This window comes from Anabrus simplex, chromosome 14 (assembly GCF_040414725.1).
Source record: "Anabrus simplex isolate iqAnaSimp1 chromosome 14, ASM4041472v1, whole genome shotgun sequence".
NCBI classification, from domain to species: Eukaryota; Metazoa; Arthropoda; class Insecta; order Orthoptera; family Tettigoniidae; genus Anabrus; species Anabrus simplex.
Genome location: NC_090278.1, coordinates 77,661,788 through 77,681,691, shown reverse-complemented (window position 1 = coordinate 77,681,691; position 19,904 = coordinate 77,661,788). Strand labels below are relative to the sequence as shown.

At 40.0% G+C, this 19,904-nt stretch overlaps 1 protein-coding gene across 1 annotated transcript in view; it reads right to left on the bottom strand.

The window, feature by feature from the left end:
- The window catches only part of Rh6 (Rhodopsin 6), a 33,157-nt gene extending 13,555 nt beyond the window's left edge, over nt 1–19,602 (bottom strand). Inside the window, exons 1-3 of the mRNA XM_067158310.2 lie at nt 19,469–19,602; nt 3,679–3,805; nt 700–938 (exon numbers count right to left, since the gene is read on the bottom strand). Coding sequence (XP_067014411.1) covers nt 700–938; nt 3,679–3,797 — 358 coding nt within the window. The 5' untranslated portion in view covers nt 3,798–3,805; nt 19,469–19,602. The remainder of the gene's footprint in view (nt 1–699; nt 939–3,678; nt 3,806–19,468) is intronic.
- Between the last annotated feature and the right edge of the window lie 302 nt (nt 19,603–19,904).

Below are 19,904 nucleotides of genomic sequence, written 5' to 3'. Positions count from 1 at the left end.
AATTCGATATTTTGCCTATATTAGACTATTATTTTTATATCTCCCACCCTCGTGCCCCCACCTCGAATTATTTTGAAAATAAAATACATCCCATGTTACTCACTTGCAATGTAGCTTTCTATAGGTGAAGAAATTGTTAAAATCGGTTCAGTAGTTTTTGAGTCTATCCGTTACAAACAAACATACAAATTTTTCCTCTTTATAATATTAGTATAGATTAATCCATTCTTGAATTTTTATCAGATATTTTTGTTACATTTTATTTTTCAAACATTCAGAATTTTATGTACTACTTTAGCAAGTCAGATTTTGTTTGAAAATGTTTAAAAATGGAGTCAAATTTCCCAACGGGAAAGTCGAATGATCAAAAATATGTATCTCGCTCATGGTCATCCATCAACGATTGCTAATTGCAGGTGACCGCCAGCCGTACGACATAGCTTGCACAGTTGCTAGGTAACAATACCTTACATCACAGACTGCACGGTTGCTGGGTTACACTTCCAGCACACATTTGTTACATGATACTATTTCTTTACACAAATGACTCACAACTCTAAGACATATTTATGTCAAACAATTTGGTTAAAAAGTGTATTCTTTCTTTTGCAGTGAATTTTTTGCGTGTGTCTTGGAAAGTTATTACATGGCAGGCGATCGTGCAGTGCAAGAGAGTTTTTGAAAGACATGTTCACTCACCAAGTACCCAGGTCTCGTAGTAGCAGTTAATGACCATAGCTGGAGACATGGTGAACATCATGAGCATATCTGAGAAGGCGAGGTTAACGACCAGTAGGTTGGATGGTGACCTCAGACTCTTGGTAGAACAGAAGATGAACACTACCATTCCATTACCGATCACAGAGACGACACCTAGGCACCCGATCACGAAACCCAACAGGCCGTGCCACATAGGGTTCATTGGAGGGAACTGGTACCTGAAAAATAAACAGTTGAACAGAGGATTGAATCGATACTATGTGAGAAGAATGCTATTCCATTCAACAAAGTGTTCCAGAAGAGAATAAGTTTGTGTATTGGCGCCTACAGAGTACACTCATATACTACAGTCAATAACTTCTTGGACTGGTGCCTACAGTGTATGCAACACAGTGTTCACCTGTGTACTACAGTCAATATATTCGTGGACTGACGCCTACAGTGTAGGCAACACAATGTACACCTATGTACTACAGTCAATATGTTCGTGGACTGACGCCTACAGTGTAGGCAACACAGTGTTCACCTGTGTACTACAGTCAATATGTTCGTGGACTGACGCCTGAAGTGTAGGCAACACAGTGTACACCTATGTACTACAGTCAATATGTTCGTGGACTGACGCCTACAGTGTAGGCAACACAGTGTACACCTATGTACTACAGTCAATATGTTCGTGGACTGACGCCTACAGTGTAGGCAACACAGTGTACACCTATGTACTACAGTCAATATGTTCGTGCCTGCAGTGTAGGCAACACAGTGTTCACCTGTGTACTACAGTCAATATGTTCGTGGACTGACGCCTGCAGTGTAGGCAACACAGTGTTCACCTGTGTACTACAGTCAATATGTTCGTGGACTGTCGCTAACAGTTCAAAGACCACACAGTCTTTTTTTGACCTGCCTTTTCGCGACTTTTTCTCATCGTGGTGATCCGAGCGATTTCGACTTGATCACCTCAAACGTTTCGCTATAAGATTTGCCTAATTTTTAGTAGAACTTGAAATTTTCCCGTTGCTCAAACTACTACATTCACAAATTCCGCCACTGACATTCAACCACCCTTCACAACAGAGACCGTAGTTCTGCTTATACTGTATGCACGCAACTATCTAATGTTGAGACTAGCGAAGAACTGTCACGGCAGTCCACAAACTTGATGACTCTGCTACGTCAAGGAAAGATAATTGGTTTAGGGTGGTAGTGATTTTTATCTTTCACTACTCATTGAATACAGAACTAACTACTGTATCCCACTTACTGCCGAGATTAAGGTCAGTGGTAATCTTTATACATTCCATTATTCCATGAAGACACAGAATTAACCATTGTGCCCTACTTAATGCTTAGCCTTTGCCGCATGCCCCTTAAATACTTGAGTATTTTATACCAATATTAATGTCGAAATTATATTTTTTAAATATTGAGAATTATAATATTTTATGAACTTTTTTTACAGTACATTTGTTAGAATTATTTTTATGAAGTCGTTCTCTGGAAGAGTAGGCCTACATTCACTACAGTAGATTAGTGATGATCAGCTGGTTGTCCGCAGATCACATCTGACTGGGCGAGTTGGCCGTGCGATTAGGGGCGCGCAGCTATGAGCTTGCATTCGGGAGATAGTGGGTTCGAACCCCACTGTCAGCAGCCCTGAAGGTGGTTTTTCGTGGCTTCCCATTTTCACATCAGGAAAATGCTAGGGCTGTACCTTAATTAAGGTTACGGCCGCTTCCTTCCCATTCCTAGGCCTTTCCTATCCCCTCGTCGCTATAAGACGTATCTGTGTCGGTGCGACGTGGAGAAAATAGCAACATCTGACCCACGTAAGCATCTAATCAGTTCTCCCAGACATTGATAAAGTCACGGACTATCAAAAGACATACGATGCTTGCTGCATAAGTCATGGCAACTATTTTGTTTCTCACATGTGCATTGTGTTACCATACAATGATCATATGTCATGGAAAGCATGACACTCATAGTACATGGACACTGCACGAGATGGCGGTGTATTTGATAGATACCATGCACAGGGCGATATGACTGCAGTAGTGAGTCAAGCTTCGTACAGAAAGGATGTGACGAAGCAATTACGGGGACACCCGCCATATTCACCGGACATGTCTCCGTGCGATTTTGACTTCGTCTCGAAAATGAAAGAACCTTTGCGCAGGAGACGATTTGGGACACGAGTGGACGTTGCCAGCACTGTGAAAAATGAGACTTGCAAATTTACGTATTTAAGAGGCTAATGGACTGCCTAGATGTCTTTGCCTTCCATTACTCCATGAGGACAAAGACGACTGAGGAGTATCCTAGAATCTCCATCTCACCTAGTGCCGAGTTTACCATCCACTGATCCATGGTTTATAACTAGGGAAATGGTTGTTAGACACTAATATGTTAGAATGAGAAAGTATTTGAACAAGGCGGAAGTGTCAGCTAGCCGCTCTACAGTTGTGTAGCTTGAGGTGCATGAATTTTAGGGGTTCGGATTACTGATGGGATAATGGAATACAAAATAATAGCTTATTCGATTATATTTCCCATTCGATTAAATTTTCAATTATTCATTAATTGGTCATTCGATTATTTTATTCGATTATGTAATCGATTAATTAAATAATCGGATGGTGGTTATTAGATTATTAAAAGTATTCGATTATCCCATCACTAGTTAAGATCGCCCATATTTATGCAAATCTCACTGCAGAACTGTTGTGCGGGTAGATAACTTTTGCGCCTTGTTGCAATACTTCAGCATTCTAACGTATTATTGTTAAAATTCTTTCCCTACTTGTTATCGAGATGGTTGGATTTAGTTTTTCCTAAGGGGAAATTATTTGGAAATGCCGAGATTGAAAGATAGCATTAGGGAATCTGAACAAATCAATATGAAATGAAGGAAGGAGAGGAAAAAAAGATCTGTGGATAGAGAGGAGAAAGACTTACCAGTGGCTGTCAACCATATGCAGCATCTCCGGCGGCACTTTGTCCACGACGGTCATGTTGCTGATGCTGCTTTGTCCCCATGAGTACGCGCTGAAACTTGGTTCATGTATAAGAGTCATTTTTGCGGCTGAAACATATCAACAGAATACTTGTAGACAAAATAAAATAACATTTAGAAATAACTTTTACTACCCTTTGTGCTTGAACGGTGTTGTCATTATTAAGGGACGGATGTTGTTGAAATGTTCTCTTCCCTTTGCATTAGGACTTTGCTCATTAGTGTAGGAATCGATGCAGCGAAGTAACAAACTATAATGGCACATTTTCATTTTACATTCTTTTGCATGCTTTTGCCGATTTCGGATGATTAGTCATTATTTTAAATTTTACAAAGGATTTAGGTCAATCCATAGTATTTTGAAGAATTTTTAGATCACTTTTTAAAAATGTATGCATGTATTCTTTATTGTCAGACTCATGTTAGTTCAACGTGATAACGTTGAATATTATACATTTTTGTTACATATGGTAACATTTGCTAAATACAGGGTGCTATATCAGCTTTAGAGGGTTGGTCATACTGGTACAAAATTTGAAAAATGTAATTCGATATCTCGCAGCGGTATCATTTAGGCTCTTCTTGCATTATGGTGTCGAATGGCATAAAGATATCTTGAATCAGTCATGGTTTCCCTCATTTTTACCAACTGAAATATGTTCCTTGATGGTAACTGTTGTCAAGGTAGTTTGAAGCTGCTTCGCAACACAAACAGTTCGTATTTTTTTGGTAAGAAACATTATTTTGTTCATCTATATAGAGTATTAAAGGCAACAGAAATAATAATAGTGATTTATGTTGCACTAAACGTAGTGCATGTCTATAAATATGTGTGGTGACATATGATACCTTCATGCAATTATGGTAAACAGAAGTTCCCACCTAATTTTTAAGGTTGTATGACTAAACACATTTTGCTTGTTTATTTTAGGTGACTTTAACTTTAAAATTAAGACATATTTACATCAATTGAGGTGCGAAGATGACATCCCCTCAGAATATGAAGCTGATGACTGTAGCCTTTCAAATGATTAACTCGTTTCTATTGATGAGTTGGAGCACATTATAGTGAACCATTCTGTTCATTGGAACAATTGTATTAATTTGAGTATTGGATATTGGAATCACACAAGACCACCCACGAAGCCGATGTCTTACAGTATATGTCATAAAGGGGTCCAGAAGAAGCGTTCTTATGTGAAGTGAGCGCGAGCGTCATTATGAGAAATCTCCAGAACTCATTAAAAGGAGTTATGTCCCAAGCCAAGCCTCTTGATGAAGATTGGGGACGCTTTCCAGTTCCCGGCTAAACTTATTATAGGAGGGAAGAATGAAATAAATTAATATCTTTGGTTACGGAAGAGTTGCATTGGATTTGAGACAAGAATTGCAACCTGTATTATTTCTGCTTTATTTTGATAGAAATTAGAGCTGCATTCATTAATGCATTCGCTAATTTGAGCTCATGATATAATTTATGCGGGAAAGTTTCCCGGGCGCGCTAAGATTGCACGCAGTCAAGCGGCGTGATGACGCTACCCGGAATTATAAATTAAGGCCGCCAGGGCATATCAGAGTCATTCGTGGACCGAGAGGCTGCGTGAACGAATCGTCATACTGCGTGTTGGTACTGAGAACAACGATTTGTCTTCGAGCTACACCGACTACCCGTACTGCTATTTCTGCAAGGAATTACCCCAGCATCAAGTCAGAACGAGTGTTTGACAGCATCATTGCAAAGAAGCCACAACCAGGAGCTGAAGCCAACGCAACAACGGGCATCGATCCAGGAACGTTGGGAGCACCTGATCAGCACAACATCGAAGGGGACACCTTCCGACTACAGAGGGAGCTGTACGAAGACGCCACACAAGCAAGAATGTCTCCAAGTGGTCAACACTATCTGATGCCAGCTCTGCAGTCTATCAGAATGTGGTAGATCCAGTGGTCCACAGGGATGGCCGCTCCGCTATGTCCCCGATAAATTAAGGTCAGAGCTTTCCAATTCTGTTTCAAGCATTTCATTTAAATTTAGATAGGAATATGGGGGCCGTCAGTCAACATATTTGTGGTAGTAGGAAAATTTCCCTTGTAATTTAGAGCTAGGCCTCAAACTCGAACCCCGTACTTTAAGGTAGATGTTATTTGTAGAGTCCTTGTTAGCGAAGTTATAGTTCATTTTGATTGCGTTATTGTAACGTACGTGTTCTTGTAAGGGTCTGATCGAACTCATTTAGGCATAGGAGGTAGTCTACTGATAGGTACTTTGATTAGATCGCATTTAGGCATTTGTTTCTGCAGACGTAGAAGTGTATCGTTATGACCAAGTCGTGACCAAGTCGTGACCAGTAATTCACCCAGATTCACTGATAGAGCGAGCGAGTCCAAATATTTAAGAGATTTGAGCCCATGAGAGGCAGAAGTAAAATTTGCAGTTGGCATGAGAGAGCCCAACCATTGAAAGTTTATTGAATATATTTTGGAAATGCCTAGTATGGCCATGTGACGATCGCTTAATGATTAGTGTTTTGTAGCACCAGGATTTAGCCCATGAGAGGCATAAGTAAGATGAGCGAGATTGCTGGAAGTATTGAGACGAGGGCAGATAGCCCCGGTATATTTAAATGAGGGCTTTAGCAGCTGACTACGTGAAGCGTTCTTTTGAAAGGCAAGACTTTAGCCTGTCACCCCGTTTGAGCTCATAAATTAGGGGACTGCCGCAAGTGGAATGGTGAGGGTGGAGGTCATTGAGCTTGACGTCACAGGCTTGTGGGTTGGTCGTCTGCAGTATGTCAAGAATGCCGAGAGGGGAAGAAACGACCTTCATGTTTTGGAGAGCAGAGAGAGATTTGTTTTATGTCCTATTTGTTTTACGTAATATTTTAACACTGGCCCGTTTTATCCTGACACCCATGTATGTGTTGATTGGGTCCTTTTATATTGTGTGCATAGGTATCTTGGACGCCTTACTCGTCATGGGACTAGGGTTCGTGACCGAGTCAGGTCATTGTAAATTTTGTGGTGATTTTTGTTTGCACCGGGGTTCGACGGCGCGAGGCATTGTAAATTTTTATGGGAATCATTGTTTTTGTGTAATTAAGCAGATATCCATCTTTCTAAACTTCGTTACTTACACTATTGTAACATGCTTGTTGCAGCTCACGTGTTTTCGTGAAGGCAGTAAACTGGTAGTCATCGGCTCAGCGTCATTTTACCATCTCATATTGAAAAGCTCTTTCATTTGTAAATAATTCAAGATTATGTAATAAATCCCTATTTGTTAAACTTTGAATGCAGCGGTGTTTTCTGTTAGATATTTAAATTTTTAATTTAGCCGAATTCTTACCTGAGTAGGTACATGTCCTAGTGTATTATCTTTATGTTGCCCCGTTATACCCATGTTATCCCTGAGAAGAGCGCTCTCCCGGCTGATTGAAGAGGACTGTATTCAGGTAAGACTATGTGCACCAGCTCACGTCTGTGAGAGTTCGTTCACTACTGTACTCTGGGTTCGAGACCGGCCTTCGCCTGGACGGAACTTTAAAGTGCAGTAGGGCACAATAGAAGAATATCAGTGTAACAATCGTGAAAGTGTTGAAGCTACTAGCATAGATACAAATGAAACGGAAAATGGGAAAACACAGGAAACCATCTTCAGGGCTGCCGACAGTGGGGTTCGAACCAACCATCTCCCGTATTATTGGAACTCGAAAAGAAGGATTTTCAGCAGCAGATGCAGAAGAAGAAATGAAATGAAAAAAATTAATCATGATAATATTTACCTATAGTATATAATAAAGAAATTGTTTAACTGTTTTATTCGGAATAAAAATCATGTTTCGTACGAAAGAGTCTTCTTTTATGCATAACCCCTTATTGCATGGAGGTGTCATATGACGCCACATCTGTATTTACGGATGTTAGGCATCGGAACATTCAAAATTAATATTTTTGTACCGGGCGAGTTGGCCGTGCGCATAGAGGCGCGCGGCTGTGACCTTGCATCCGGGAGATAGTAGGTTCGAATCCCACTGTCGGCAGCCCTGAAGATGGTTTTCCGTGGTTTCCCATTTTCACACCAGGCAAATGCTAGGGCTGTACCTTAATTAAGGCCACGGCCGCTTCCTTCCAACTCCTAGGCCTTTCCTATCCCATAGACGCCATAAGACCTATCTGTGTCGGTGCGACGTAAAGCCCCTAGCAAAAAAAATATATATATTTTTGTGTTGTGTTATAAAAGGCCTCTACGCAGCAGAATGCCTATCCCTAACTAAAAAAAAACCCACTCTGAGCCCTGGAAGTGCAAGAACGGAAATTTCTGAGAAGAATAATAGGGCCAACGATCCTACCAGATGGAAGGCGATGGTAGAAACCCAACAATGAGCTCTACCAGCATCAAGAAAGCCTCATAGATGCCATCAGGAGAAAACGTCTGACTTTCTATGGACACCTATACAGAATGGATCCTAATAGATTATCCCATGAGATCTTCAAGGTTGCTAACAAAGGCAAAGCTACTGGATTCCCCTGGACCAAACAAGTGGACAAAGATCTTGCAGAGCTTAATATTAATCAAGCCGCCATTACTGACAGAAATGCATACCGTTTAATGGTCAAAACTAAACCTTTCCTAACATCCCTTACATCAGCTAGCCACAAAGGAGCCAGGGATTGATCAGAGGAGCGCAGGAAAGAATTCAGCGAGAAAATGAAGGAATACTGGGCCAACAGGAAGGCTCAAGAGGCCACTAAGAACACAATCCAGTACGCTAAAAGGGGCAGACGACGACAAAAACACAGCTAGAACACAAGCACCGTGGTCCACAGATGGCCTAAACGCAAAGAAAAAAAAAGGCCATAGGTAACCAAAAACTGAAAAAAAATTGTTTAATGATATTTTAAAATAATTCGTGCATGAAGAGGTTAATCAGGTGCTGAATTTAACCAATCAGATCTCTTCGCGGGCTTTGGGCGTCGCTGTTGCTAAACCTGTACGTTACTTAAGACTGGCATGAGGGCAGAGCTAGAATACAGACCTCCGACGTGACAGGACCGCTTCCGTGACATCGGCGATAAGGGCCCCGCAAACCCTACTGGTCAAGGGGGGGGGGATAGCTTGTTTTTTACGATTGGCTTAACGTCGCATCGACACAGATAGGTCTTATGGCGACGGTGAGACAGGAAAGGCCTAGGAGTGGGAAAGAAGCGGCCGTGGCCTTAATCATGGCACAGCCCCAGCATTTGCATGGTGTTAAAATGAGAAACCACGGAAAACCACCTTCAGGGCTGCCGACAGTAGAGTTTAAACCCACTATATCCCAGATGCAAGCTCACTGCTGCGCGCCCCTAACCGCACGGCCAACTCGCCCGGTCCCATGGCTGAAGAGTGAATTTACATATTGATAAAGATACAGCACACAACACAGTATTATTTGTATTGTTATTCCAAACTTAGGCCGTCGTTGTGCAGAGCTTCTCTCGTCAATAGGAGTACGGTAGTTATTTCTGAAAGAATGTGGATTTCCCAACCTGTTCCAATAATAACCATCCCTTGCTGCCACTCACAACAATCAACAAGGCTTTTGAAGTAATTAGAACCCAGTAGTCAGCGAAGATGCGATGACAAAGACATCCTCCTCATCTAAACTCCAAATACTGAAGTTTCGAGCCTATTTATAGTAATAATAATAATAATAATAATAATAATAATAATAATAATAATAATGCTATTTTCTTTTCGTCCCACTAATTTTTTTACGGTTTGCGGAGACGCCGAGGTGCCGGAATTTAGTCTCGCAGGAGTTCTTTTTACGTGCCAGTAAATCTGCCGACACGAGACTGACGTTTTTGAGCACCTTCAAGTACCACCGGACTGAGCCAGGATCGAATCTGCCAAGTTTGGGTCAGAAGGCCAGCGCCTCAACCGTCTGAGCCACTCAGGCCGGCCGAGCCTATTTATAACACTCGGCAGTCAGTGTAGCTAAGTAGCCCTACGATGGACTGTTGAGTTGTAAATTATTCGGTCCTAGGAATGAGATTATTTCTTAATATTGTGACGGTCAGCGTGTTTTGGTTACTATCATGGAAATATGCATTTGTTGTGTGTGTGTGTGTGCTCGTACCATGGATGCGTAGACTATTATTTTAATTTCTTCGGATTTGAGAACCAAATTATGTAATTATTATTATTATTATTATTATTATTATTATTATTATTATTATTATTATTTTATTATGGATCGTTTCAACCTCCTGTGGGTTACGATTACACAACTTCCTTGACTGTTGATGTTCTTTATTTTTACGCCAATACTCCTTCATTCTCTGACTCGCTTTTGCACGCTCCTCATCCGAGAAAACCCTTTTTGTTCTCCTGGGTTTCTCTACGAACCGATCCGTCACCTCTACAATTTTCCTCCTCAGTGCCACATTTTTTAAGATCCTGATGAATCTTTCTTTCTTTCTTTCTTTCTTTCTTTCTTTCTTTCTTTCTTTCTTTCTTGGGTCTTTCTTCTTTCCTGTAAGATGAGGATCTTAATTGCTAGGTGTTCCAGTCCCATTCTTCTCCGCTGTCCAGAAAGTCAGTCGCCTTTTTCTTGTCGAGGTTAAAATATTTTCATATTTTTCACGCAGCTCTTTGTTCGATCTCAAACGGAAGGTAAACTCATTTGTTGTTGCTTTCTTGCGTCCCAGAATTTTCCTCAGAAATTTACGCTCTTTCTTTCTTTCTATACCGAGCTCGATAGCTGCAGTCGCTTAAGTGCGGCCAGTATCCAGTATTCGGGAGATAGTAGGTTCGAACCCCACTGTCGGCAGCCCTGAAAATGGTTTTCAGTGGTTTCCCATTTTCACACCAGGCAAATGCTGGGGCTGTACCTTAATTAAGGCCACGGCCGCTTCCTTCCCACTCCTAGCTCTTTCCTGTCCCATCGTCGCCGTAAAAACTTTCTTTCTATTTCGGTAATCCCATTTCTAGCACTTGTCTCTGCTGTATAGAGGCATTCAGGTTTCACCACGGTATTAGAGTGTCAGAGTTTGGCTCGATAGCAGTTATTGTTATTATTGTTATTATTATCGTTGCGTCGTTGTTGTTCATGGTAATGATGATATACAACTCTGTATTACCAAATAAACTTGTAACCTTCCTTATCAGGAAACGGGGGGCCCATTTTCAATTATTGCGGGGGGTGGGGGGGTCGGGTGCGTGCTCACGCCGTCTGTAAGTTATGTTCGAATTTGCCCGCGAAGTGATCTTATTGGCTAACTTCAGTAGCTGATCGTCGTAATGTTTCAATCAGTATGACCAACCGTCTAACGCTCGTATACGCTGTTTATGCTGTTTCCAACCATAATCTAGATTTCATGACCAAGCAAACCGTCCATCAGTTGTTGGTGATTAAGAAAGGGTAAAGAAGGGATTTATACCTGCGAGCCTTGTGGTTACATGATATGTGCAGAAACACAATATAGAACCCTTGAAATATATATACTTCAGGAAAAGCGGAAAATATCCTAAATATTTATCATATCATAAGAAGATTGAAATGTTTGATTTTGAAAGGCTTGATATCAGAAGAAAATGCCAGTCAATTATTTTTCTCTATAAGCTAGTTAACAATGAAATAGACAGTATTGATCTAACTTGTCAACTCCTATTGTATGAACCTAGGAAACCGGCAGGTAAATTTAGGAATTTGTTTTTCTAGCCGAGAGTTAACACAAACAAACATGTAAATTCACTCCTATACATAATGATGCCACTGTATAATAAATTACATCCTATGGATATAGATTTATTTCAAAATAAGGAATCCGACTTTTTGAAATCTTGGAAGCATTTATTACACAGAATTAGCTAGATGAATGATGCCTGTTTTTGGTTTGTTTTTATTCTTCATTTTATTGTGTTCTTTATCTTTATTATTGCTGTTACACTGTAGTTATGTAAAATTTTTTATTTCATACTCTATTTTGTGTCTATTTTGTTTCGTGTATGTTTCTAATTGTCTTCTGTGGTGTAGTGGTTAGCGTGATTAGCTGCCACCCCCGGAGGGCCGGGTTCGATTCCCGGATCTGCCACGAAATTTGAAAAGTAGTACGAGGTCTGGAACGGGGTCGACTCAGCCTCGGGAGGTCAACTGAGTAGAGGTGGGTTCGACTCCCACCTCAGCCATCCTGGATTTGAGGTTTTAGAGGGAGTTATACACTTAAAATTGCCTGGAAGTGGTTTTCCGTGGTTTCCCACTTCTCCTCCAGGCAAATGCCGGGATGGTACCTAACTTAACGCCACTGCCGCTTCCTTCCCTCTTCCTTGTCTATCCTTTCCAGTCTTCGCATCCCCTCACAAGGCCCATGTTCAGCATAGCAGGTGAGGCCGCCTGGGCGAGGTACTAGTCATTCTCCCCAGTTGTATCCACGATCCAAAAATCTGAAGCTCCAGGAAACTGCCCTTGAGGCGGTAGAGGTGGGATCTCTCGTTGAGTCCAAGGGAAAAACCGACTTTGGAGGGTAACAAGATAAAGAAAGAAAGAATGAAATAATATGTTTCTAATCATGTTTAATAAGGTTAGAAGTTATGAACAAATATTGTAATTGGGCTAACGCCTGTATATTTGCATACAATAAATAACTAAATAAATAAATACATGAATAATTAGGTTAAAGTATTTCCTAACATGTCTCAAACACAAGTAATGTACCAGCCTTCGCCCCCACTGCTACAGCCGGCCATTCACCTCCGCGAACCTCAAAGCCAAGCGCAAATGGAAACGAGAAGGGAATGGAAACAACAATCACATAACTTTCCATTTCAGAACAGAACTATCCTAGCAAGTAATTCTGTGCAAAAAAGAAAAATATCAAACGTGAAACCATCACACTTCAAAGTAAATTAGGAGATAATTATGTTTGTAAAAACAAAAGCTGTGCTGTGAATAGAACAGTGATATTGCTTGTAATACCATTGTCAAACAGTCATCAGAATTCGGTTTGGCCAATATTTTAAAGTCATTTTTACTTATTCTATTGAATTTAATTGAATTTAATTAATTTAATTAGATCATCAACATTACAGCCAATAGGAGCCTCTCTTAGAAAAACACAGTCTTACCCTATGTGGTATCTGTAGAATCACTCTTCCACTGCGAATTATTCATCACTGCTAACTCAGACAAATTTGATGTACTTTAAATATGTCGCTCTGAAGAAATCGTTTTTCACAAGAGTACAGTGGATTAGTGATGCCCAGATGGCGGTCTGCAGAACATATCTAATCCACGTTGTAATTTAACCAGTCTTCGCAGACATTCCATCTCCAGTCCAAACTTATTTGAAACATGAAGAAGAAAATTCTTGGAAATTCCCTTCAAATAGGTTGATTAAAGCTTTAGAAAATCAACAATATGGAATAAAAGTAAATGGCGGCATAATTAACAACATAAGATATGCGGATGATACAGTCATCCTGTGTGACAATTTTGAAGGTCTCCAACTCCTGCTCGATAATATCAGTGCAGTAAGTGAGGACATGGGACTAAAAATAAATGTAAACAAGACCAAGTTCATGATCTTCAGCAGACGTGCCAATGCTGAGGCAATCTTACAACTAAACAACCGACAGATTGAGAGAGTAACCACTTTTAAATATCTGGGTGCCATTGTCACTGAACAACTTGATCCCGAGAAAGAAGTGAAACAGAGGGTAGCAATAGCACGAAAAATATTTACAAAAATGAAATCTTTCTTTTGCAATGACTACTTAAATTTAAAACTTAGACAGAGGATGGTCAAGTGCTATATATGGTCAGCCTTGCTATATGGTGTGGAAACATGGACTCTGAAGAACATATCAGTGAAACGCTTGGAAGCCTTTGAAATGTGGATCCACCGTAGGATGCTCAGGATTTCGTGGGTTGCACGACTAACGAACCAAGAAGTACTCAGAAGGGCAAGAGCAAGTCGGGAACTCGTTCAAACAATAAAACTCCGGAAGATCTCTTACCTTGGCCACATCCTTAGAAATGACCGTTACCTCATCTTACAGCGGATTGTACAAAGAAAAATACAGGGTCTAAGAAGTGTCGGGAGGAGGCGAACATCATGGCTTGGAAACATCAAAGAATGGACTGGAATTCACAGTGTTGAAAGACTTTTCCACCTAGCAAGAGATCGTACTGCATTCGCCACAGTGATTGCCAACGTCAGGGGGACCTGATATGGTACTGTGAAGAAGAAGAAGAAAGCTCCTGTGTAAAATGCCATACAATTTTACTTAAAATAAGGAAAATGGAACCATGATTACAAATGCTACTTGCTTTACGTCGCACCGACACAGATAGGTCTTATGGCGACGATGGGACAGGGAAGGGCTAGGAAGTGGAAGGAAGCGGCCGTGGCCTTAATTAAGGTACAGCCCCAGCATTTGCCTGGTGTGAAAATGGGAAATCACGGAAAACCATTTTCAGGGCTGCCGACAGTGGAGTTCGAACCTACTATCTCCCGAATACTGGATACTGGCCGCACTTAAGCGATTGCAGCTATCGAGCTCGGTGATTACAAATGAAATCATTGGGGAATATGAAAGATTGATTTAGCAAATTCAGAGAAGGCATGAAAGTTAGTAATTCCAATTGGAATCATAGGCCTGGACAGGGTTAAAAAGTTACGGAATATCAAAATACTCGTATCTAGGTGAAATTATTGAACCAGCAGGGTTAAATCAGCAAGATAAAAAGGATAGCAAAACTTCAAAGAGCATACAAAATTACTTGGAACAGATACAATACAATAAAAGAGCTATATAAAACAGGGCAAAATTAGGACATTATTATTATTATTATTATTATTATTATTATTATTATTATTATTATTATTATTATTATTATTATTATTATTATTATTATTATTATTATTATTATTATTATTATTATTGGAAACGCGCACATGCCGTGCAGAATACCATTACATTACATTTACATTACATTTACATTACATACACATTACTTTTCTTTGATATAAGCTACGATGGATTTCTGTCTATTCCTGCATTTTACAATATGGTATCTATTACAGAATTCCAAGCACAACTCACACACACATTCGTTATTTGGTTCGTGAAATAATTTGTTACAGCACACCTTGTGGTGGAAACCATGGATCGCCAACCTCGTCGTCACGTGTCGCATATCATGATTAGCTTCCATCCAGGTCCTGTCTTGCATAGCAGATGTTGCATAGAAGTCCTCTGGTATGTTGTTTTTCTTCTCATGCAGATCTTGTATAAGCTGTTTGAAGCTGGTACTAGCTGGAAGTATGAGCTCGCATCTCAGATCCTCTATTGGAAAGGTCTCCCTGGTAAGCTCATACACTAGCCTCGATCTTGCATTCTGCGGGACTCCTAAAATTCTCTTCAGGTATCTAGCCTTTACTCGCTCCAATTCTTCCAGCTGTTTGTACGTGAGCTATTCTCCCACTAATTCTAGGCCATACGTCAGAACAGGTAGTATCTTTAACCTAAACAGGTCCATAGCTGTGCTAATCGATAGTTGTGTGATGTTTCTGATTTCATTCATAGCTCTAGTGGCCGCCACTGCTCTAGATCTTATATGTAAACTGAAACTCTTTCCCATTGTTTGAATTGTTATACCTAGATATTTAAAATTGTTAGCCCTCTTGAGTAGTTTGCCATTGCATTTGATGTTCTCTGCTTCAGTGAGTCTTCCTCCTTTCCTAAATACTACCAATTAGGACATTATAACGCAGTAGTTAAAACAGAAGCACTTTATGAATCTGGTGGTGAATTTCGAATAAACATGATCGAAGAAAAAAAAGAAAAATCCTCAGGAAACTCTTAGGACCAAAATGCTAAAGCGGAATTTGGATGAAAAAGAAACCACATGAAAGCTATCAAGTTACAGATACAATCAGGAAAGGACGATGGTCATAAAATGGATAATAACAGGCTCACAAACAAAATTCCGAACCTTAATTCATAAACACAAAACTTCTGTAAAGCCCACCCGACTAAATACAGGATAGAGTGAAGAACGTAAAACGTAAAAAGGAATACAGCGACAGAATGAGGAGATATTGGGAAGAGAAGAAGAAAAACTAAAAATGTGCTAACAAGCTCAAACGCGCATAACGAATCAATAAAAAATACTCGTATATAAACCACGCTTTGAATATCAGTCTAATAGACTGCCAGTGTTCATCAGATTCATCATCTCATGTTACAGAGACAGATATTCTAAATATTTTAGTTTTAAACTTCAGTTGATTTCTACATACATTCTCTATAATATTAATATGAACTATGTGAGGTTCAGATGTTAAATGTTTAGTTTAGGTCCTCGAAATATTTAATGAAGGTAATTTTAAATGCAACTATATCCTTGAATAGTGGGATGAACTTCTGTGAATGGAATTCAACGTAAGGATCACCAGGAGAACGGGTTTTGAAATCGTGAATTGCAGGAGAATTGCCAATATTAGTTTTGACGTGGATTGGCGACGACGCTGCAGATTGATAAGTAAAGTGCAAGGTGGCATTCAAAACAGCATTATAAATGACTTGGTAGCTATATTGAGATATGAACTACTCTAGAAGGAACAACACTATTTCTTATAATATGTTGAAAATATAAAATATTGTTTCTATGCCTCAGTGGCAAGCTCATCTTGAGCCACATCAGTAAATTAAAGAACCCAGATAAATCATAATCCTTCATGGACACTAATTTAACTATGAGACTTAATAATATTTGTCCCTTGAAAGTACTTCGAAAAAAATTATTTGATTTTCCTAAGTGAAGGCAGGTTTATCACATTGCTTAAGATGACCATCTTCCTCCTTTATATACAGAACTTAATATTACGATTAGTTTTAACCTCTAAACCCGTGATACCAACTATGAAGTGGCAATGTTTCCAAGATTAAGGATGCACCAGGGACTATCCAGAATCTTGTTACTTGTATAACAATATTTAATTAATATCAGTTACTGCAACATTAATTTAGTTTCTTAACACAAATTGTTAGTTATTTATTGAAAGGGACATTTGGCAGCATCAGACTCTCGGATGATCGATTACAGTTGTGTTACGTCACACACATCCTCCACGAGAGAGGAGAACGCTGATCATTAGGGCCCGGATGTTTATGCAGTAATAGGTTAGAATGCAAACTTACTGGAGCGAGTAACAAATAGAGTCTACCTGCACGACGGTAATGTTGTGAGGTTTGCATAAACATTAGGGGTTCGGCCCATTAGTACTCCCTAATGTTTATGCAAACCTCACAACATTACCGTCGTGCAGGTAGACTCTATTTGTTACTCGCTTCAGTAAGTTTGCATTCTAACCTATTACTGCATAAAAATCCGGGCCCTACTGATCATCAACTGATACTCGATACAATTCAAATGTTACTATGTTCCCTGATGGAACCCTTCCGCTGAACCATAACCGTTTCACCATCACAGTCCTCGCCATACAAGAAAAGATGAGACAGGGGAGATTGCATTGTTCGAATAGATAAAAAGTCCTTCTTGTAACATCTGTTCGTTCTTAGCATCTGATGGACGGTGATCCAGAAAAGCATGAGAGAAGGAGATAATATGTGTAGTGTAGACGCTCGCTTTTCCACCGCTGAATTGAAGGCAGTGTGTAGAAATGTAGATTTAACATTCTGACTTCCAGGAGGTGGAAAAGAAAAAGATAAAAATTAGGATGCTACGATGGTCTCTGAAGGAATCACACCATCGGACCATAATTGTAACACCATCATAGTCGCTTCCATACCAGAACAGATGAGGAAGGGAAACTGGGATGCATTGTCTTTTGAGAAACATCCATTCTAGCTTAGTCTCTGGTGGACGATGATTCAGAAGGCGATAAAAGAAGCGGGGCTGGGTCTGCTTTGAGAGGATACATCTAGCATTAGCGACGCCAGAGACCGAATTAAATGCAAGACACGATTTAGAAAAAACGAATTTTAAAATTTAACTCACAGAATGAGGAAGGGGATGACATTATTTAGCAAAATATTGGAAGGCACATGAGCGTTTTCAACCAATCACTACTGATATGCATTTAAGGCAGTCGTCCAGGTGGCAGATTCCTTATCTGTTGTTTTCCTAGCCTTTTCTTAAATGATTGCTAAGAAATTGGAAATTTATTGAACATCTCCCTTGGTAAGTTATTCCAATCCCTAACTCCCGTTCCTACAAACGAATATTTGCCCCAATTTGTCCTCTTGAATTTAGATGAATATTATCAACTTAGCAATTTGTGAGGCAAAGATGGGTTGGATATGTTAGACACTGAGATCAGTGTAACACGATATGAAGACTCACACAGCCGAACTCTAAATTAGAAACGGAATCAAAACATCTTGGGGGATCGTTTGCAAATCTAATTCCAACAGGGGTCAGAAAATAAATATGAAATCAAGGTGTGTCGCACTTACAATAATTAGAAGATTCAACTGAGACCAAGAGTACTTTAAAAAATATCCTGAAAATGTTTGATTGATGTAAATTTGTTCCTCACAATTAAACACCCTTAAATGCCGAGATTCGAACCTATAAACCCTGAGTCCAGAATACCCGTTTCAAACCCTTCCCACACATGTAAATGAAGGTTAGGGACATGCTACTTTCTGGATTCCTATTTCAAACCTGTGACAGACTTTGTGTAGTGTTTACTCTCTCTCTCTTCCTACCGAGTGAATTGACTACGCGGTTCGCGTTCCGTAGCTGGAATCTTTCATTCAGAAGATAGTAAGTTCGAACCCCACTGTCGGCAGACCTGAAGATGGTTTTCCATGGTTTCCCGTTTTCACACCAGGCAAATTATTGGACTGTATCTTAATTAAGGCTACGACAGCTTCCTTTCTACCGCTAACCCTTTCCTGTCCCATCGTTGCTATAACACCTGCCTGTGTCGGTGCGACGTAACGCAACTTGTAAACAAAATCTACCCCACCAGGTGCCGAAGTTACAAGTAGTGAAAGCCTTTACTTTCCACCCCTCGAAGGGCCTTCGTTTTATGTACGGAGATGAATCAGTGTAAATTAATATTAATTAATAGAGCCCGGATTTGTATGCATTAATAGGTTAGAATGCAAAGTTTCTGAAGCGAGCAGCAAGTGTAGTCAACCTTCACAACGGTTGTACTATGGGGTTTGCATAAACATAAGGGTACGGCCCATCAGAACTCCTATAATTTATGTTACTCTTGCTGCATTATGGAAGAGCGGGTGGCCAACACTTCTTACTAACCATATTTAGTTTGCAATCTAACCTGTTACGGCATGAAAATCCGGGCTTTATTAATTGATGTTATAACTCACAGTATACGAATGTGCAGGTCGTAAATTTGTTTTAAAAAAGATTACGTTAAATTTTCTTGTAATTTGTCACTTTTTCCCACAATGAAAGACAAAACGTTTGCATGTACGATGATGTTGTTTGGCTCTAACAATTAGCGTTGTCTCTGAACATCGCCTCGTTGCACTGGGGTGACAGTAAATTAATGTTCTTTGTAAAAACTGTTCCATCCAGTTTGAAAGGGATACACGAAAGTATTCAAATTTCCTAATAAACAATATGTTATGAAGTTTTTGTTGGATGTATTGTCACCGCTTGACTGTAAACCTTCCAGTTTCGGTTTGAATCTGGAAAACTGTGCAGATTTTTTTTTCAATTCACTACCTAGAAATCAGTTGCTTACCTGTTTTCGTTGGAACAACAACAACAGAAAACTGAAGAAAATCGTAGCAAGACGAACTACTTCAGACTGCTGGATAATTGATGCTGTTGCTGTGAAGCCGAGAAGTACTTGTTTATCCCTCTAGCGAGGTGCGGCTCGACGGGGCTCCCTTCAAGCTGCCTCTTATATAGTCCACAGCACGTCTAATGTAATAAGCGTGTAAAACTATTAGCCGCCACAAAATATGTATCCATACACTAACAGGATCACACGGCACTTCCTGGAGGCTTAGCCCTGCTGCGTTCTTGGAATGGAGAACAAGGGAACTGTTCGGGTAGAACCCGACACTTGGGTGAATGATCGACTGATAGATCCTAAATTTAATGATTTTTTTAGACACTAACAGGTTAGAACAGGGGTGTAGAAATCCCGAGCGCTAGGTACTTTTGCTACTGAC